The following is a 22,424-nucleotide window of genomic DNA, read 5'->3' on the forward strand; positions in this document are numbered from 1 at the left end:
CGTATGACAGTGATGTAAGCATTGGCACTGTTGTCTCTTTCATTCTCTGTCTCTTCCACTGTACCCATCTTTATAAAAAATGCTTTTAACAAAGCACAAGGACCAGCATAAGGATCCCGGTTTTAGCCCCCAGATCTCCACTGCAGATGTCTGTCTTTCTCTGCACCTTCCATCTCTCCTCCTCTCTCAATTTCTCTGTCTTACCCAACTACAACAACAGCAATGACAACAATAACAATAACGACAACAAGGGCAACAAGGGCAACAAATGGGAAAAATGGCCTCTAGGAGCAGTGGATTCAGAGTGCAGGCACCAAGCCCCAGCAAGAACCCTTGAGGCAAAAAAAAAAAAATGTTTTTAAATACTTTAAGTATTTTAGAAGAAGTGAATGAGGAAGGAAGGAAGAAGGAAGGAGAGAAAGAAGAATGGGGGAAAGAAAGAAGGTAGGGCAGTAGGGAGGAAGGAAAGAGGGAAATTATACACACAATAACATACTGTAATCTCTCCCTAATAAAAGGTAAGACAGGGATGGGAAGGTGACTGATGGTGCATCAGATTAAGTGCACATCGTACTAAGCACAAGGTCCCTCACAAAGATCCAGATTTGAGTCCCTGCCTCCCCACCTTCAGGGAAGAAGCATTGCAAAGTATGTCTGTAGGTTTCTCTCTCTCTCTCTCTCTCTCTCTCTCCTCTCCCCTCTCAATTTCTCTCTATCCTATCTAATAAAATGGAAAAAAATGGCCACCCGTACGCTAGTAATAACCTGGGAGGCAATAAATAAATAAATAGTAAGACAGGTTCTTTGGGAAGAATAAATAGTGCTTCTGGGAAGTTGTCACACTTTAGAAAATGGTATATATCACCGCAGTTGCCTGTCCCTGTTCAGAATTACATGACTGTAAGGCCGGTGAAATAGCTCTCTTGGATAGGGTGCTACTTTGCCATGCATACAACCCAGGTTTGAGCATCACATTGAACACTGAAGGAAGCTTTGATGTTGTGATCTCACTCTCTATATAACTCTCTCTATCTCTCTCTTTCTCTCTCTGTCTCTGTATTACAAAAAGAATTTCACAACTATTGACAGCACAAAACATATTTCCCTTGGTAAAGTAACAATGATCATTTGAAGTAATAAGTAGTCAAGGAATAAGAATATAAAGGGGGACCATTGGAAGTATTTGAAATAGATAACTGCATATATTAGGTATCCTAATACTATGCAGTATCTATCAACATTCTTTGAGAATTGGGAACCAGGCTCAATCATTTTATTTTCCATCTTGCAGATTTGGAAATTTTAATATACCAGTCCAAACAGGGAATAATGGGATGTAGAGAGAATAGAAAATGAGCAGAATTGTAAAATGAAAATAAAGTCACCTGTGCAAGTATTTTTCTACATGGTAAAGATGTTAAAAAAAGAAATGGCCTTGAGGATACACAGCAAATCATACATCTCATTGTAGCAGAAAAACTAAAGCTAAAGCCAAGGGATGTGATTGACTGCAGGTGTTTCCTGATTTTCTCGCAGCCCTGGCTGCACAGTGTGATGGTAGCATTTCATCTGGTAACTATTCTAAATTCTCACCTGAGCACTATTTTTTTCTTCCCTAGAATGATATTATCTTTCAAATTGCACCCTGGAAGAATTTATCACTCTGACAATGTGTCATTAATCAAAGCAAAGAGGGTGGATATTTTAGAGCATTTTCTAGTAGACAGCATCTTGTAGAGGTTAAAGTCCAAGAGTAAAAGTTTTAGTTTTGATAAGAAAAAAGAAAGAAAGAAAGAAATGATACACTTTTCTGTCAGAGCTCCCCCAGTTTAACTACCAGAACTGCCTAAACCACCAGCACTTCATCCGTAAATACCAGCGATCAAGTTGACATTGCTTATGTGGGCCTGATGCTCCAACTCTAAGGAGTTCACACAGTTTAAATGATGTTACTTTCTAATTTGGGAGAAGAAAGAAATGTTGGCATGTCTCTTTCATTGTTTTAACACTTATTTAATTTCCCTTCTTCTTTCCCTTCTCCTCCTCTTCATTTCTGAGAGAAAGAAGGGGGGACACATATGTTGTTACATAGTTATAGTTAGAGATACTCATATAAAAAATAAACTGTGAGGGTGACATGGCCTGGAGTAACAGTGGATGGCACAGACTCTCTCTCAAAACAACAAAGATCGACAACGATCAAACTTAACAAATCTCATGGAGCTATAGCTGAGACTTTCACAGAAACATTGTAGCCTCAGCCATCATGCTACAAATGCTACTATGATGTCATCTTGACTTCCCTGAACAGACTGACTTCACCTATGTGTCCTGAAGTCTCACCTCCGCAAAGCCCTACCCCCACTAGGGAAAGATAGAAACAGAAGGCGGGGGGGGGGGTATGAATCCATCTGCCAACATCCATGTCCAGCAGAGAAGCAGTTACAGAGAGCAGAATTCCCTACTTCTGCACCCCATAAAGAAATTTGGTCCATACTCTCAGAGGAGTAAATGACAAAGAAAAGAAAAACAGAGAGCTCTGAACCCCAATTCTAATAGAATCTGAAGCCTTTGTCACTAGGAATCTTGTTTTTATACCATCACTGAAAGAAAAAGTGAAGTCTAGAAAACATCAGAGGCAGCCAGATGCTGTTTCTCTTATCTGAGAGAGAAGAGGAAATAGGAAACACATTCAAAAGTAGTAGTAGGTCTAGGTGTATCTTAGAAAGGAAGGGAAGGCAGGACCATAGGAAAAAAGTAGGTAAATATATATAAATATAGTTATAAAAATAGTAGTCAACCCATATCTGTGACCTTGGGAGAACTACTGCAGTTTCCAATAGAGGGAATGGGGACACATTCCCTCTACTGTGATAGAACAGTATGGAATTATACCTCTATTAACTTATGATTTTTATAAATCAATATTAAATCAGTAATATAAAAGTTAAAAGGAAACATAAATCATACACTGTGGATTCATTGTTTGCAGTGACTATTAAATGTGGCTGGGACTTGAATAAATTTAAATATAAAATATAAATATCACATCAGGAAGATAACCAGATACATTAATGGAAACTTTAATTATATGCATATAAGGTTTATTAGATATTATTTAGATATGTCAATATTTCTACTTATGTATTGAATATCCATTCTAAATCCATTTAGTTATAAATATTTATGTTTGTATTATTTATTGCCTTGTATGCATAATTTAATTTCATATGCACATGTAGGCTTTGACCTAGATTTTCAGAAAACACCTTGTCTTATTACCTCATAAGGATACTTCCCTAGTTAGAGGTTGTTCTGGCTTCTTTAATGTGAATTACCTCATATGTAATTGGTAATAGAAAAATTATGTCAGTATAGCTTTGGGATTTCATTGATTTGGGGTGTATTTTTCTTTCTCAGGGCATTACAGTTAGGAAGCAATTTGGCAAAAGCTTGCTCACAACTAGAGAAAAAATTCATTTTATTACTTTTTTTCTTTATGGGGAATTAATGGTTTAATTTGACAGTAAAATACAGTAGTTTGTAGATGTGTAACATTTCTCAGTTTTCCACATAGCAATTCAACCCCTACTAGGTCCTCCTCTGCCATCATGCTCCAGGACCTGAACTCTCTCCTCCACCCCAGAGGCTTTTACTTTTATGCAGTACAACAACTTCAATTCAAGTTCTGTTTTGTGTTTTCTTATTTTCAACTTCTTTTTTTATTATTGTTAGTGATTTACTAATTATCAGCAATATTGTGGTATAAAGAGGTACAATTCCCATCACCAGAGTTGCATATCCCATCCCCTCCGTTCGAAGCTTCCTTATTCTTTATCCTTCTGGGAATATGGACCAAAGATCTTTATGTGGTGCAGAAGGTGGGAGATCTGGCTTCTGTAATTCCTTCTCCACTGGACATGGGCATTGACAGGTCCATCCATACCCCCAGCCTGAGAGACAAAACTTCTAGCAAAATATGAAGACTTTAAGAAAAGAGTTGAAATTTCTGGAAGTTTTAGCATAACCCTACCATGGGAAATTATTGAAGAGTTCATTGTTAGTGTTATTTATGCATTTAAAAAGTATATAAATAAAATATTATAAACACACAAAATAAAATAGCTGAAAAACTATAGTCATCATATCACCCTCACTGATATAAGTACTTAAGAGTTTTTTCTTTTGTTTATTATTATTGTCATCATCATCATCATCATCTTTATTTATATATTGGATAGAGACAGCCAGAAATCCAGAGGAAGGAGGAGATAGGGAGACAGACACAAAGATACCTACAGTCCTGCTTCACCACTCACAAAGACAGGGAGAGAAAGAGAAAAAAAACAGAGATACCTGCAGCCCTGTTTCACCAAGATACCTGAAGCCCTGTTTCATCACTCATGAACCTTCCCCTTGCAGGTGAGGACTAGGGACTTGAACCCGGGTCCTTGAACCTGGGTCCCTGAGCAGTGTAACATGTGCACTCAACCAGGTATGCCACCACTTGGCCCCAGTACTGAGAGTTTTATAGCTGCTGTGCTGTCTCTCCTTTTCTTCTCTGGAATCTTTGCCTCTTTCCACCACAAAAAGCTGGCCCCAGAGTGGTGAAGCCCCAATAGCAAAATCAACAACAAATAAGAAACGTCCAAAACTTTGGCTGAAGATTTATCACTGAAGAAAAGCCTTGAGAAATGTTGTTTTTTCTGGCACAGTTTGATGGCTACATCTCATTGAACATACTGCATGGTGATATATAATGATACAGTTATCTGATATCATAGTAACATTGCCACAGTATTCACAGTAGTAGTCAAGGACTAGAAACAGCTTGAGTGCCCAACAACAGATGAATGAATAAAGAAGCTGTGGATATAAGCACAATGGGTAGGGGTTGAGTGGTGGCGCACCTGTTTAACTGTACATATTACAGTGCACAAGGACCTGGGTTCAAGCCCCTAGTTCCCACCTGCAGGGGGAAAGGTTCATGAGTGATGAAACAGGGCTGTAGGTATCTCTGTTTTTTTTCTCTTTCTCTCCCTATCTCCTCCTTCCCTCTAAATTTCTCTCTGTCCTATCAAATAAAATATAGTTTAAATTTAAAGAAAAATAAAAATAAATACAGTGACTAGATTCTGGGAAAGGAGGAAGAGGAGGAGGCTAGAAGAGGCTAGACTTTGGGGTCCTGGTGCATGATGGTGGTGGAAATGGACCTAAGTTGGGAGTGAGAGTGTTTTGTAGATACTTGTTTTGGAGAGAAGAGAAATTTTACCCATGTGTCAACAGCTGAACTGTAAACTACTAACCCACCTCCATAATAAAGTGATTGCAAAAGAAAATAAATTTTAAAAATAAAGACAGTGTTGTATTTGTATAGTGTTATAAAGCAATATTTCTTCAATTAAAAAGTGACTTACAGGGCCAGGCAGTGGGGTACCAGGTTAAGCACAGATACTATCAAGCACAAGGCCCTGGTTTGAGTTCCTGCTCCCAAACTGTAGGAGGCATGCTTCAGAACTTGTGAAGTAGGGCAGCAGGTGTCTCTGTCTCTCTCCCTCTCTATCTTCCACTCCTCTCTTAATTTCTCTTTGTTCTATCCAATAAAATAGAAAAAAGGAAAAGAAAAAATGGCCACTGGGAGTAGTGGATTCATAGTGCCGGCACCAAAGTTTCAGTGCTAACTCTGGTGGGAAAAAAAAAAATTAAAGTGATTTGCCAGAAAGTCAATAATAACAAATTAGACTAAGTCTCTATGATATTACACAGAAAATAAAGAATACTAAATATGCCAAACAGATAAATGTGTCAAATTATCATGGATCTATGAACTAATGCAATAAGCCCATTCAATTTCTGCTCAGCATAAAGAAAAAAAAATTACCTTGGCAAATAAGATTAATTTACTTGAAAATACATTAACTTTAGACATGCTTTTTCATTAACCAGGAGTGAAGGTGAATGTGCTTGTAGGTGACCCACCCAGTAAAACACACACATTACCAGATGTGAGGAGATGGGTTCAAGCCCTGGACCACCAGATAGGAGTGTCTGCAGTGGTAAAGCTTCACTTCACTCCACTTCAGTAGAGCAGCAGTGAAGTGTTCTCTCTCTCTCTCTCTCTCTCTCTCTCCTCTCCCTCCCCCTCCCCCTCCCCCTCCCTCTCCCTCTCCCTCTCCCCTCTCCTTCTCCCTCTCTCTCCCCCCCTCTCTAACTCTACCCAGATGAAGAGTGGGAAAAAAATGGCTACCCCGAGCAGTGGAAAGGTGCACGCACTGAGCCCTACTGATAATCCCAGTAGCAATAAAAAAATGAAAGCCTTACTTTGAAGATTTACCCATTAATTAATTCATTTTATTTTCAATCTTCTTTTATAAAACAGTGGTTGTCAGCACAGTCTCAAGTGTCCCCAAAGCATGTGCCAGCACACTTAACCCACCACAAAAATTGTATACATCCATCTCCTTCCACCACAGGGCATTTATTGTGCTTTCTTGATTAATTCATCTCTACTGCAAGTCTTATTAAAAAATACACGTTCCGGGAGCTGGGCGGTAGCACAATGGGTTAAGCACAAGTGGCGCAAAGGGCAAGGACAGGCTTAAGGATTTGGGTTCCAGCCCCTGGCTCCCACCTGCAGGAGAATCCCTTCACAGGCAGTGAAACAGGTCTGCAGGTGTCTATCTTTCTCTCTCCCTCTCTGTCTTCCCCTCCTCTCTCCATTTATCTCTGTTCTATTTAACAATGACAACAGCTATGACAACAATAATAACTACAACAAAAAACAAGATAACAAGGGCAACAAAAATGGGAAAAATAGCCTCCAGGAGCAGTAGATTTGTAGTGCAGACACTGAGCCCCAACAATAAGCCTGGAGGCAAAAAATAAATAAATAAAAAGATAGTTGACTAGAGCTTTCTTTCTTCCTTTCTTTTCTAGATTATTTGAATTATTGGAGTCCCCAGACAATACTTTCAGCCCACCTTCATGTTATATGTGGGGCTCAGGCAAAAATTAGTAAAGTCATAACCCCAAGAAATATACCTAAAATGACTTCCTAGCTTCTTCCAACATGAAGATCCCAAATCTCATCTGTTATATTTTGACCTTTAGGTTCCTGATTATTAAACAGTTTGTTCTGCTTTATATCTTAATGCTTTTCAGCGATCAAGTTGCAGATGCTACCATGGCGTCAAGCTTACTTATCTGGGGCAGACAACCTCACCAGTGTGTCCTGGAACCCCACCTCACCTTGCCCCACTAGGGAAAGATGAAACAAGCTGAGGGTATGGATGCACCTATGCACACCCATGTCCAGTGGAGAAGTAAGTACAGAAACCAGAACTCCCACCTTCTGTACCTCATAAAAATCTTCGGTCCACACCCCCAGAGGGTTTAAATAATAAGGAAGCTTCCAGTGGAGGGGAGGGGATATGGAACTCTGGTGGTGGGAATTATATGGAATCGTACCACTCTTATCCCACAATCGTGTGGATCACTAATAAAATTTTAAAAACTATTAAATCACTAATAGAAATTAAAAAATAAAATCAAATCTATATGATCTAGGTTATTTTGTTGCTACCCAGCTTGTTGCTAGGGCTGCCTACTCTCATGATCTTCCACTTTCCAGTAGGCATTTTTTTCTTTCTGTTTTTGCTAGCGGGTAAGAAACAGAGAGAGACGGAAAGCAATGGAGGAGAGGAGAAACACCTGCTCCACCACTCCTACAGTTCCCCAGCTGCAGATGGGAACTGTGGATTGGAACTCAGTTCTTCCTGCACAGTGAATTGTGTGCTCTCCTGGGTGAGCCACCACCCAAACCCTGACATAGCTCTTAACAACCGTGTCTTTCAAATTGCATTGCAACGACAACAACAAAAAATTGTAGTGAGGCAAGAATCTTAATAGCTCACCCGAATAACAAGGAGAAAATAATACAGGGAACCCACACCTGCAATTTTGCTTTCTATTTGCAGGCTTGATGCCATATAATTATGTACTATATTAATTATCTTAGTGAGTACTTATTGTTTGCAACTAATATTAACATGTATAATGCATCCAGATGAGGGAGCTGCTTTCAACAATTACTTATAATTCAAATATGTGGGAGAAATGATCTTATATGCAGTAGTCTGATAGATTTGCAAGCAGAGAAAAATAAGCTTGCTAAGAAATAACAATAAGCAGTAACATCTGATTCTTATATATATTATTAAGTACCATTAGGTCAAAAACAGGTTAATTTTTATTTCATAAAGAAAATTAATATAATATACAGTAAGTAGCATTACTATAAATTTATCAGAAGAGATGAACATAAAATACAATGAAATTAATATAAAAACTATAAGCTAGTACAATTAGTGACTGAAAATTATCAAGTCCCCTCAATACTGGTATTCATGTGACATATTAAATATTCAGCCATAAAATTAAACTAATGATCTTTATGTTCCCTCCAAACTTGAGACTCTACCTTTCTCTGCTCTGATAAGACAAAAATCCAGTATAATGAAGTCTAAACTTTTATCATTTTTTCACTAAGTACTTCGTATTATGAAATTATACACACATGCATCTTCACGTACCTATCACAGATACAATAGTATTTAATATATTACCAAAGACAAAAATAATCATTCCATTGACTCTTTAGTATCATTATTATTAACCTTTGTATGATAGGTTCTAAATGCAGATGCTATAGGAGTTATGTTGAATTTCTAACAATATTATGATTAATAAAAGTCTGTATTATATATTTTTGGCCACATAGCCTGATTCTTAGAACAGCTCTGCAAAGTTCTGAGTTAACAAATATGAATTTTCTCTTATTGATTCTATAATAAAAATAATAAGAAGTAAAAAAACTAAAACATAAGAAATGGACCAGCAGGTCAATTTCATGCCTTACAGTACCTGAAGCCTTGGGTTCTAACCCTTGTACCACAGGGAGCACCCTGGAGAGCACCAAGGAAATCCATGGATAATAATACAGTGACACTTTCTTTTGTGGTTCCTCTCCTTCACTTTGTTCTCTCTCTCTCTCTCTCTATCTATCTCTCTATCTCTCTCTCTTTCCATATGATATACACATATAAAAAGATTAACCGACATCTAACCCACTTATTTAAAGGTCAGTGTTGTTACTGAAGGCAAGACAGTTTATAGGATATTACAGAATATAATAGGTCAGGACAATTGCTCATACTCTTGTGTGAGGCAATGGGTTTATTCTCAGACACTAAATAAAGATGATGCTGGAGGTGGTGGTTGTGGTGGTAATGACAGTGATTCTCTTAGAAAAAAATATAGTAGAAATCTCTTCCTTTGAGATTTGGGCCACTTCTTCATGACACTTTGACATTACATCTATCCCCAACCACTGTGCCTGCTCCTCTGTCACATATCCCCAAAATTAATTACATTATTCTGATTCTTCACTTATGGGAACCAAAGCGCTACTCTCACTTTGCCATACTGCTTTCCAATGCCTTCTTTTTCACTTCCTGTTTATTTTTCTATATTGATATGTGCAAGCTCATGACTGTAGATGTAGTTTTATTGAAGTATGGCCTAATTAAACTGCCCCATACCTTACATCTTCCAAAAATGTTCTTGTCACTACAATTTTATTTATTTATTTATTATTTATAAAAAGGAAACACTGTCAAAACCATAGGATAAGAGGGGTACAACTCCACACAATTCCCACCACCAGAACTCCATATCCTATCCCCTCCCTTGATAGCTTTCCTATTATTTAACCCTCTGGGAGTATGGATCCAAGGTCATTATGGGGTGCAGAAGGTGGAAGGTCTGGCTTCTGTAATTGCTTCCCCATTGAACATAGACATAGACAGGTGGATCCCATACTCCCAGCCTGCCTCTCTCTTTCCCTAGTGGGGCAGGGTTCTGGGGAATTAGAGCTCCAGGATACAATGGTGCAGTTGTCTCTCCAGGGAAATCTGGTTGGCATCATGCTAGCATCTGGAACCTGGTGGCTGAAATGAGAGTTAACATATAAAGCCAAACAAGTTGTTGACTAATCATGAACCTCCAGGCTGGAGTAGTGCAGATGAAGAGTTGGGGGGGGGGGGGTCTCCGTTCTGTAGATAGCTAGTAGGCATATTTTAGTTATGTCCCAAAGGGCCTGTGGCTATACTAGTTTTTTTCTTTTTCTTTTTTTTTTTTTTTTCCTGAGCCTGTCTGGGGAGATGATGTCATGGCTGGAAAAAGGACCAGAAAGCTGGATCAGGGAAGAGAATAGCTCCCAAATATGGGAAAGGTATATAAATATTGTTGACTGTAAACCCCACTGATTTGATTTGGTCTGGGGCCCATATTCAGCTTAGGAGCCTATTTGACTCTGCATCCCTGTAGATCTGAGCTCAAATTCTGTGGTCATGAGTAGGAATATTCCAAGTTGCCCCACTTTCAGGACCCATCTTCCTCAGGTGGAACATGGAGTATGTTGTCCAGACCAAAATAAATTAAAGAGGCTAGGTTGTAGCTCACCTGCTTAAGGGTACATGGTACTAAGCACAAGGACACACACAAGGACCCATGTTTGAGGTACCCCCCCCTTGCAGGGGGGATGCTTCTCAAGCAGTGAAGCAGTGCTGCAACTTATTATATTAAAACAAATATTAAGGGGGCCAAGTAATGGTGCACCTGGTTGAGCACACATGGCCGGTGTGCCGCTATTTTCCATTGCTGGGGAGCCAGATACAACCCGAACTGCCCCTGCGGCTACAGACAGACTATGACCCACATAGTCAACGACTGCCACCTCTCCAGATTCAAAGGAGGTCTCGAAACTTTACATCAGGCTCAACCTGACGCTGTTGACTGGCTACTGAAGAAGGGCAAACGCTAGAAGAAGAAGTGTTATCTCTGGGGTTAGTTGCCAACACTACAACTCCACAGCTCCTGGTGGCCATTTTTTTCCATTTTATTGGATTAGACAGTGAGAAATTGAGAGGATAGGGGTCATAGAGAGAGAGAGAGAGGGAAAAAGAGACACCTACAGACCTGTTTCACCACTTATAAAATGTCCCCACTGGAGGTGGGGAGCTGAGGGCTCAAACTTCACAAAGGTCCTTGCATTTAGTACTGTGTGTGCTTAACCAGGTGCATAACCACCTGGCCCCCTAAAGCTGTTATTTTCCATAGTGCATTGAGTCCTTTCTCCCTGTCCATGTATGTGTATATGTGCATGTGTATACATAAATAATAAATCTGATCACTTTTAGGATAGTTTAGCACTTGGACACTTGGATTCTATAGTCATAGAGTCTGTGATGGTTTCTCTTTGAGAAGACATATACTCTCCACCCTGAGATTTCTTTCTTACTGGAGAGACTCTGGCATAAAATGGGGAGTGTGTTTACCTCTGCTCCTGGATTTTCTTTTTAAAGGCTGCCTGCTCAGAGACAGATACATTACACTCTGGGAAACTGTTAAGGATTTCTGATGAATAGACTCCTAATTGTCAATGTGAAATTTCTACAGTAAGGAGATGGAGGTGGGGGTGGGGTGGGAGGGATGAGTATTCAGAAGCAATATTCCAGTCTTTAGGTAGATAATTAGTCAACAATTTGTTCGGCTTTATATGTTAACTCTTTTTTCAGCCAGGTTCCAGATGCTACCATGATGCCAACCAGATTTCCCTGGACAGATGACCCCACTAATGTGTCCTGGAGCAACTTCCCCAGAACCCTGCCCCACTAGGGAAAGAGAGAAACAGGCTGGGAGTATGGGTCAACCTGTCAAGGCCCATGTTCAGTGGGGAAGCAATTACAGAAGCCAGACCTTCCACCTTCTGCATCCCACAATGACGTTGGGTCCACACTCCCAGAGGGTTAAAGATAGGAAAGCTATGGGGGGGGGGGGGATGGGATAAGGAGTTATGGTGGTGGGAATTGTATGGAGTACCCCTCTTATCCTATGGTTTTTGACACTGTTTCCTTTTTATAAAGAAAATTTAGAAGAAGAAGAAGAAGAAGAAGAAGAAGAAGAAGAAGAAGAAGAAGAAGAAGAAGAAGAAGAAGAAGAAGAAGAAGAAGAAGAAGAAGAAAAGGACCAGGAGGAGGAGGAGGAGGAGGAGGAGGAGTAGGAGGAGGAGGAGGAGGAAGAGCTAACAGGAAGCCAGCTCTCAACACCCTCCCCAGAACCACAAGTTCTCATGGTATCAGCAGTCCCACTGAGAGCCAGTCTTCTACCTCCTGACTCTTTCTTACCTGGTTGAGATTCACAAGAGAAAGACAGAGATGCCATAAATATAGTGTCCTTCCAGAATTGCAACACGCTATAAAATTAGCCCAGTGATCACTGACACTTTCATTCTGAATTACATACTATGCTCAAGGTTCCCCAGGAAACATTCTGAAATCTGCCTGCCTGACAATTTTTTTTTTAAACTAGGAAATGCACTGAGAATACCTGTGGGCTAGTGAAAGGAGGGGAAATGAACAGAGAAAGTGATTTTCATTTCCAAGAAGGGTGTTTTGCTAGGCTAGCAGAATTGGACCCCTTTGAAGCAAAAGGGCTGCTGGAATTTTATCTTCATGTAGAGTAAAAGTTGGACCTGAAAATAGGTTGTTTCTAAGGAAGGAGTATAAGGTACAAATTAACAGTCCTGAAACAATTCCTAGAACGAATTTAACTATGCTCCCTGAGCAGGTCACACTGGAGAAAGCTGGGGAAGTGGAACAGTCCAAAAGAAAAGGATCTAGATGACATACTGCCATAGCAACTATATGTGTTGGCACAGACATGGACACTGGTCACACTGATATCATCCAAGTAAGCAATCATGATGCTTTCCAAAATGACTAGCTTCTATCTCAAAATATTATATTATTCATAACATTCATGTAATAATGATAGTGTGAGCCTATGTACTGATATTGGCCATGGTCAAATACACCCAGAAATAAATTCACTAAGCTTAGAATGGAAGCATAAATTCTGAAAATGCACATTTTACCTGGTAATTACATTCCTGGAAGTCTGTTCAAGAGAACATATTGCCACTTATGTAGATATTTACCTTTCACTGAAGATTTAAATAATAATAATAAATAAGTTATATATGGGGGCTGGGAAGTGGCTTACCCAGCTAAGTACACAAAGTACTAAGTGCAAGAATTCGCTCAAGACATGGATTTGAGTCCCCCCCACTACCTATCTGCAGGGGGGGAGGGGGGCTCTTCACAAGTGATGATGCAGATCTGCAGGTGTGTCTGTCATTCTCTCTCCTTTACTATCTCCATCTGCTCTCTCAATTTCTCTCTGCTCTGCCCAATAAAATGGAAAAACTGGCCACCAGGAGCAGTGAATTCATAGTGCTGGCACAGAACCCCAGCAATAACCATAAAGGCAAAGGAGGAAGAGGGGGAAGAGGAGGAAGATTAACAATAAGAAGAAGAAGAAACAATATATGAAGACATTACAACAGAAAGCATAGAAATTCTATCTTAACTATTTTCTCTCACCACTAATCTTTCTCTACCCTCAAGAACTTTCCAATTAAGAAAATCTTCACCCCAATTAATAAACTGTACAAATCAGGATCCATTAGTGATTAACTTAATCCAGCTTCCCTTTGTGCATATCATACTTCACAATAAAGTGTCTTTGTTTCCTTCTTCTGTCTTCCCAGCTCAAATTAACCTCCTTTCTGCTACCTGACCATATGTTGTTTAAAAGGAGTAAGAATAATCATTCTTACTTACATTAACATATTAAAAGTTTATTTTTCATCAATATAAGGCTTACCCTACTGAGAAAGAAACAAATCTATGTCATCCCTTAATTCTAAATATAGAATTAAATTTTTATCTTTTGTAATTTCCTCCATCAATTTTCACAATATTTTCAAAAAAACTAAATACTAACAGGGGATATATAAAAAAATAATAAAATAAATTTCATATTGGAAATATTGCCAAGTACAAATCAATAGCGAATCTCAAGAAAACATCTTTAATAGAGTGATGTTAGTCAACATGGGATTAATAGTTTGTCTCCAGTTTTTCCAAGTACCTGTATCATAAACAAGATATGTGCTGATACAAAATGGCTCCTATTGACTGTTAACCATGAAAAGAGTCACTGGGAGTGGTCCAGGAGATGGCACAAAACACTGGATTCTCAAGCATAAGGTCCCAAGTTTAATTCCTGGCAGCACATGTACCAGAGTGATGTATGGTTCTTTCTCTCTCCTCCCATCTTTCAAATAAATAAGTAAATAAATAAATAAAACCTTTTATTAAGAAAAAAGTCATTGGGCTGAGGGGCCAAGTGGTGGCACACCTGGTTGAGCACACATATTGCAATGAGCAAGGGTTCAGGTTTGCACTGACAACCCTGCCCTCTCCCCACCTGCAGTGGGAAAGTTGTAGGAACAGTGAAGTGTAGCTGGTGTCTCTCTGTCTCTCTCCCTCTCTACCACACCATTCCCTCTCAATTTCTGGTTGTCTCCATCCAATAAATAAATAAAGATAACAACAGAAAAAGAAAGATATTAAAATAAGACTCATTGGGCTGACTTCTTTTTTCTACACTCCAAAACAGAATCTTGTTCCATACTCCCAGAGGACAGGAATGATAGAGGAAAAATAGGGCTCTGGACCCCATTTCACCAAGACTCAAAACATTTGTTGCTAAGAATTTTTGTATTTGTCTTTATACCAGCACTGAGAGGGAAGAGAATCTAAAAAACACCAGATAAATACTTACTTACTTGCAATTGAAGCATCCTTGGCCTATAGCATTTCGTGCACTTCGGGACACTCAATTTTATCTTATCTGATTTTATTGGTTATTTGTTATTTATTATATAGAGACAGAACTAGGATAGGACAGACAGAAAGAAAGAAAGGAAGAGAGATATCTGCAACACCTTCTCACTGCTAGTGAAGCTTCCCCCCTGCAGGTAGGGACTGGGGATTTGAACCTTAGTCTTTGCACACTGCAATGTGTACACTCAAACAGGTATGCCACCAATGGGCCCAACAGATTTTACAAACATTTATCTCTATTTCTATGTCAAACCAGCTGTGTGGCCCAGAGACCTAGAAATACTAAGTGGTAGATTGGCTGTTTTCCCTCCTTTTTTTTTTCTTTTTTTTCTTCTTCTGCCTAAAGTCTCTGAACACTGAGCAGCACTCAAAACTATTTGACCTTGGAAAACAGTGATAAGGTCAAGCTCACAGGAATGTTCTGTCATTATCACGACTTGGGTTCATACCAGCATCTTTGATCATAAACAACATTTATTCTGGTGTCACACAGCAACCGAAATCTTCTAGTCATCTTCCAAAGACAGATGTGATCTACTCCTTCCTTTTTTTTTTTTTTATTGGATATGACAGAGAGAAATTGAGAGAAGAGGGCAAGATAGAGAGGAAGAGAGAAGAACAGACACTTACAGACCTGCTTCACCACTTGTGAAGTGACTTCCCCTGCAGGTGGGTAGCAGGGGGCTTGAACCAGGATACTTAGATGGGTCCTTATGCTTCCTGCTATGTGTGCTTTATCTGGTGCACCACCACCATCCTTCCCTCTGTTCTCAAGATATACCCTTAATCTGTGACACAAGTTCCTTGGTTTTTGCTTTTATCTCCAGATCCTTAGAAACAGGATCCTAGTGTCATTCATCTTTTATTATTATTATTATTATTATTATTATTAATTCTAAAATTGGATATATGTTGTTACAAATTTGCTATTAAAAATACCGTGAAGTTAGAATAAACAGAACATTATAGGGAAGATACCCACTTGCAAAGATCCTATTTCCTAAAAGGTATTAAATGTTGAACAAAGCTCTGATAAAATGTATAACACCTACAAGTCAATGTGATCTGTGTTCTGTGATCAGAACATAATTTCATATATGTTTAACCAGGGTAATGAATTTTAATACCATCTGACAGGCCCAAGTTTATGCAACTCATGAACCCAATGACTCTCTGAGGATAAGCTGAAGTTTCTCATTTTTTTCAAGAAAAACAGAAAACTAATGAACAAGCTTAATTAAATGGCAACAAGCAAGAACAAATCAGAGATTGTATTTAAATCAACATAAGAAGAAAACCCGGTTTCTATTTATAAACTAGAAAGAAATGATACTTAAAATGAACCAACCCTGTATTCATTTGAAACCACAACAGATAAAAATATTGTCTGGTTTTTTAAATGTCAAGTTCAAGATAAAATGCATAATTTAAAAACTTTAATCAAGCTAAGTGTTTGAGGAACTATATTAAAAACAGTTTAAATAACAAAATAAAATTCAGATTAGTTTTCAGTAAAATTATTTTAAGATATATGTGGAAGCTGTCTGAACATAATAGAATTTTAGAAATTAATGTACATCATCCTAAAGCTAGATAATTAAGCAGGTTTTAAATGTTGTTGTGTGGAACTATTTTATCCAAGTATTTTCAAGTCTTACCTGCAAAAGAGTTGTTCGGTGGAGCTTTAGTGCCCCCTTCTGGTGAATTTTAGCAAAGCACCCGGAACAATAATCTTCTCCACATTCAAAGCATACCTTCAGAAAGATAGAACAAAGGATGAAACTTGTACTAGATATGATCCTCCTGTAGCAAAACTGAGGAGTCTCCAGGGTTGGGCAGAAGGTAGGATAGGTGTTGAGAGGACTTCCTTAGTTGGTGGTGAAAGAGGTACAGAAACCTACCAGAGAAAGAAAGAAATTATATGATTCACTCAGTAGAGCACATGTGCAATGAAGCTTTACAAGTGGTAATGTAGTGCTTCAGGTGTCTTTCCTTCTCTCTTTCTCTGTTTCTGTCTCTCACTCTTAATCAAGGAAAAGAAGGAAAATGGTTGCCACTAGTAGAGGAATTGTCATGCAGGCACTGAACTTCAGTGCTAATGGTGGTGGGGATAAAAAAAAAAAAAAAGGAAGGAGAGGGAAGAAGGAAGGAAAGGAGGAAGGAAGGAAGGGAGACAAAGGGAGAAAAGAAATAACCATGTGACAACTGTCTTACAAATCATTATTTCCTAATAAAATGACTTGACAAAAAAAAAGTTTATAAAACCAAATACATAAATAAAGTCCTAACATCTGTGATGGTACTAAGTAAGACTGAAAGAAAGGGGAGGGGGAGGAATTTCAACTTTCGAGTGAAATTAGTACTGTTCACTGTTGTATAAATATGAGCAAAGGAAGCACAAATGGAGAAAATCCCTCATTTTCTTGAGTTTATCCTGTTCTCGGTGGTGGATGACAACTGACTCTAGAAAGAAATGAATGGTGGTGGTCCAGGAGGTGGTGCAGTGGATAAGGCATTGAACTTATCCACTTATATGGACTTATGGACTTATCTTGAGTTCAATCCCCGGCAGCACATGTACCAGAGTGATGTCTGGTTCTTTCTCTCTCCTATCATTTCTCATGAATAAATAAATAAAATCTTTAAAAAATAATACAAAGAAATGAAGGGTGAGGTGTGTAAATGGTATGGTGAGAGCTGAGCTAAGAAGTGTTTTGGTACTTTAAATATATATTCATGTGGCCCAGTAGATGGTGCAGTGGGTAAAGCATTGGACTCTCAAGCCAGAGGTCCCAAGTTCAGCACCAAGAATCCCATATGCCAGAGTGGTGCTTTGACCCTCTTTCTCTTTCCCGATGTTTCTCTCAGTAATAAATAAGTAATAGAAGTTTCAAAAAATAAAATAACAGAGAAGAAATCACAAGGGCTTGAAGATAGGGATCATCAGATCCCTGTCACATTCCTTTTGACTTTATTTTGTTTCCTCTCACCTTAAAGTACCCACCACCCTTTTGCCTCTCCCTCTGTCACCTTATCAGGAGCTGGGACAGACTCAAAAGAAGATGATCAAGCTCTCTGACTTGCACTAGCGAATGGCAGACTGAAACACACAGCACAGAGCTGTTTTCCTGCATGTTAAGGTGCATGGGAGTAACCAGGTCTGGTTCAGCCACCTGGGAGGTAATCTGAGATGCCCCCTCCCAATGGATGCCCACTCACTGTGAGTACAAGGCACACAGGGGCATGTAAGGGATGGAGGAAGTAAAAACAGCTCTTACTAAAAACCCAGGAGCTGGTGGCAAAATAGATAATCTTAATAGTGTGCGGCTTAGCGAAGCATATGACCCAGGTTCAAGTCCAGGCCCCACTATGCTTTAGTCTCAGTCTCTCTCTCTCTCTCTCTCTCTCTCTCAATCTTCTCCCTCCCTCCCTCCCTCCCTCCCCTCCCCCCCACCCCTCCAAGAAAGAAAAGTAAGAAATGTCCATCCTAGTCAGAGTAAAAGAGTAAATGACTTGTACCTCTTAGCTGGGAAATGGTGAGAGTGTGTAGTGACCAAAAACTCACTTGCTTTAAAACTATTGTGTATAGAAACTAGAATTTAGGACTGAAACATTTTGAAGGGATTTCACCAAGATTTTAAGAAGGAATGTTCTGTTTGTTTGTTTCTTTGTTTGTTTGTGTGTTTTTTTTCCCCAGAGCACTGGTCAGCTCTGGTTTACTGTGATGCTGGGGACTGAAGCTTAGGCTTTCTGGTGCCTCAGGCAAGGAAGTCTTTTTGCATAACCATTATGCTACCCCCCACCCCCATCCCAGGAATGTTCTTTTGATATGCAAACAGTTCTATGATCCTTGTCAGAGCAAAATAAGTACTTCATTTAAAAATCCAAACTAGGCAGGCTACAGATTTTACTGGTTTTGCTAAATGCTGAGGCTATCTTTATTTTGCTCAGCTTCCATCAATCTACATGGCTATACAGACTGGATGACTTTCCAGTAACCCATTTGTTTTCTTTAATTTATTTATTGGGGAATCGATTGTTTACCGTTAAAAGTAAAACACAGTAGTTTGTACATGCATAACATTTTCTAGTTTTCCACATAACAATTCAACTCCCACTAGGTCCTTCTCTGTCATCATGTTCCAGGACCTGAACCCCCCACACACACACTGCCCCAGCCCCCTGAGTCTTTTACTTTGGTGCAATACATCAACTTCAGTCCAACTTTTACTTAGTGTTTTCACTTCTGATCTTGTTTTTCAACTTCTGTCTATGAGTGAGATCATCCTATATTCATCTTTTTGTTTGTGACTTATTTCATCCTTTCTTTTTTTTTTTTTTTACATTCGACAGTGAATACAATAGTTTGTACATGCATAACATCTCCCAATTTTCCATATACCAATACAACTCCCACTAAGGTCCTCTGACATCCTTTTTGAACCTGTATTCTATTTCATCCTTTCTTAAGGCCTCATTTGAGAATATTGTGCACAGATGGTTAGATTTAAGAACAATTGTTATGATAGGCCAGCAGACTAGCTCACCTGGAAAGTGCACTTGTTTACCATGTACAAGGTTCAGGTTTCAGACCTTTCCCCACTACACTGGAAGAAGCTTTCATATCGTGGGATCTATTACTGGATAGAGACAGACAGAAATTGAGAGGTCAGAGAGATATTGAGAGGGAAAGAGAGAGAGAGATACCTGTAGCCCTGCTTCATGACTCGTGAAGCTTTTCCCCTGCAGGTGGGGACCAAGGGCTTGAACCTGGGTCCTTGTACACTGTAATGTAAGCACTTAACCAGATGTACCACCACCTTCCCCCCTTTGTCTCTCTCTCCCTCTCTCTCCCTCTCCCTCTCCCTCCTCCCCCCCCCATATATATCCAAAAATTCTCCATGGAGCAGTGAAACCCCACTGACTATAAGGAGAGACAGAAACACGGGGAGACAGCTAACATTCTGAGGACTTGAATCTCAACTTTATCTGTTAATGATGATTAATTATGTGACTTTTAGCAAATGACTTAATTCCTCTGTATTTCTGAGTTCTTATTTGTTAGAAGGAATAATAAGAATAAAAGTCTACATATTAAAGTTTTTTGAAGATAATGGGAATTAATGCATATCAAGTATTTATCATTGTGCCTGGTATACATACAGTAGATTATATATACATATATATATGTATATATATAGTGCGTGGGAGGGGTTTTGTTGGCTTGCTTGCTTCTTCCTAACCCCCCCTTCTTTGTCCTTCTTATTGCTGGGGTTCAGAGTCTGAACAAAAACTCCATTGCTTCTGGTGGCTAGTCCCTCTACTGATAAAGACAGAGAAAAAGATAGAGAGAGACAGAACAAAAGAAAGACACCTGTAGTACTGCTCTACCACACATGAAGCTTCTCTCCATAGGTGGGTTCTAGGGACTTGAACTCATGTTCTTGCACAAGGTAATTGCTGTGTGTGCTCTTGCAAATGCACCACCACTCAGTCCCTCAATTCCTTATTTTCTTAAGATCTAAGTTTGAATATTTGCATCTTCTAATTGCAAAAAAAGGGGAAAAAATCTTTAATTTTACAAAACTTCCTATTAAAAAAATCTACAACTTCTTTCCACAGAATGAACAGTGAATGGGATAGCCTAATATTACATGCTAATTTAACTTTAACTAAAGCTCAAATAGTTACTGAGACTTGGCACAAGGGATCCCACCTTGATCAAGTTATAAAAGAGATTTACTGAAGCAGCACATGAATATTCCATCATTTTAGAAGCACTAGTGGTAGGATGGAGTCCTTAACAATATTTCCAGTACATTCCTACCAGTTAAACAAACTGCCTGAGATTTTCTAGTTGGTGGCCATTTTAACCCAATTCTAAGCCACATGTGCTGGTATAATAAAACCTGTAAACTTACTTTGCACCTCAGCTTTGATCTTTCAGGGTACTGTGTATGCTTGGATACTTTTCAAAAAAAAAAATGTCTGCTTGTTAAATACTTGGGTTAAAGTGTGTATGTGGAGACTTAATTTTTTAATCTCTATATTACAATGAAAAAGTAGTGCTTTGTCTGTGAGGTAGTCATTATCAGTGTTTATGAGAAACCCACTAAAATATGAGCAAAACATACAAAACTAGAAATTATATACCACACATTAAAATATTTATACTAGCACTACAATACAGTCATATATAATGTATATTTGAAATTATAGGGGTTTTTTTTTCTTTTTTTTTTTTTTTAATGAGGCCTTGTGCATACCCAGTTTCACTGCTTTTGGACCACTTTTACAATTTATCTATGGAGACAGAGAAAGTAAAAGAAAAGAGAATAGTGAGAACAGAAACTATAGTTTCTCCTGTTGCCATGTCATCTTCTATGTGGTGCCAGGATCACACACATGACCTGGGCAGTGAGCTAGCTCTTCAGCCTTCACATCCCAGTTTTCAAACTGATGCTGCACTTGAAATGATGGATTCAGAACATGATTTTTTTCTTTTATTTTTACTAGTGATTTAATATTGATTTACAAACTTGTAAGGTAATAGGGGTATAATTCCATATAATTCTATGTCCCTATCCTCTCCATAGATCAAAAAAAAAAAAAAACAGTTTTTACCTCATACATTTAAATATTAGGAGAAATATATATGACATTCACATAAATGGCCATAGCAAACTTAAATATAATAAACTAAAATGAAAATAATCAGAAAGTCAGAAGGTATTCAACATAGGAATTAATTCTAATACAATCTATGTAATAAAATAGTACAAAGGAATGCAAAAAACAAATAAAAGTAACAGTAAGAATCTTCACATGGGGAACTGAGCACTCCCATTAATTGCACATAGTACTAAGCACAAGGACCTGTGCAAGGACCCAGGTCTGAGCTCCCACTTCCCATCAGCAGGGAGGGCGCTTCACAAGTTTTGAAGTAGATCTGCGAGTGTCTCTTTTTCTCTCCTCCTCTCTTATCTCCCCCTCCCCTCTCAATGCCTCTCTGCCCTATCCAATAAAATGAAAAAAATGGCTATGGCTGCCAATAGCAGTGGATTTGTAGCACTGAGCCCCAGTGATAAACCTGGAGGCAAGAAAGAAAAAAAGAAAGAAAGAAAGGAAGAAAGAAAGAAAACAAAAGAGGATCTTCACATAAAACAAAAGAAGCTTTACAAATGAAATATCTACTATACAATTCTATCTACATAAGGTTAAAAAAAATAGACAACACTGTAAATACAGTGCCCCAAATCAGATCAGCCCTTGTCTCTCAGGTGGAGATTAACAGGCAAAGCCACAAGAGAACCTTCTGGGCTTCTCTATCATCTTGGCACAGGGTGTGTTCACTTATCAACAGGCATCAAACAGTGCTTCTTCAATCCATTGCACACCAAGTGATAGTTCAACCTGGAGAGACTGTGAGAGACTGTGATGACAGTAAGCCCAGATAATTCTTCAAAAGCTTCACACCAATGGCACCAAGGAAAATACTGGCCTCAGAGAAAAGCCTATCATAGGCTTTGTTTAGTTTTTTGATGTATGCTTTGGTTATTGCATTTTTATTATCCTATACACAGACAGAGAGGTAGAAAGAAAGAGACCACAGCA

At 38.8% G+C, this 22,424-nt stretch overlaps 1 protein-coding gene across 8 annotated transcripts in view; it reads right to left on the minus strand.

Moving 5' to 3' along the window:
- ZBBX (zinc finger B-box domain containing) overlaps positions 1–22,424 on the minus strand; it is a 151,705-nt gene that overhangs the window by 91,677 nt on the left and 37,604 nt on the right. For all 8 annotated transcript variants that reach the window (XM_060171903.1, XM_060171904.1, XM_060171901.1 and 5 more), the window contains one exon: positions 16,469–16,564. In XM_060171903.1, coding sequence (XP_060027886.1) covers positions 16,469–16,564 — 96 coding nt within the window. The remainder of the gene's footprint in view (positions 1–16,468; positions 16,565–22,424) is intronic.

This window comes from Erinaceus europaeus, chromosome 14, assembly GCF_950295315.1.
Source record: "Erinaceus europaeus chromosome 14, mEriEur2.1, whole genome shotgun sequence".
Taxonomy (NCBI): domain Eukaryota; kingdom Metazoa; phylum Chordata; class Mammalia; order Eulipotyphla; family Erinaceidae; genus Erinaceus; species Erinaceus europaeus.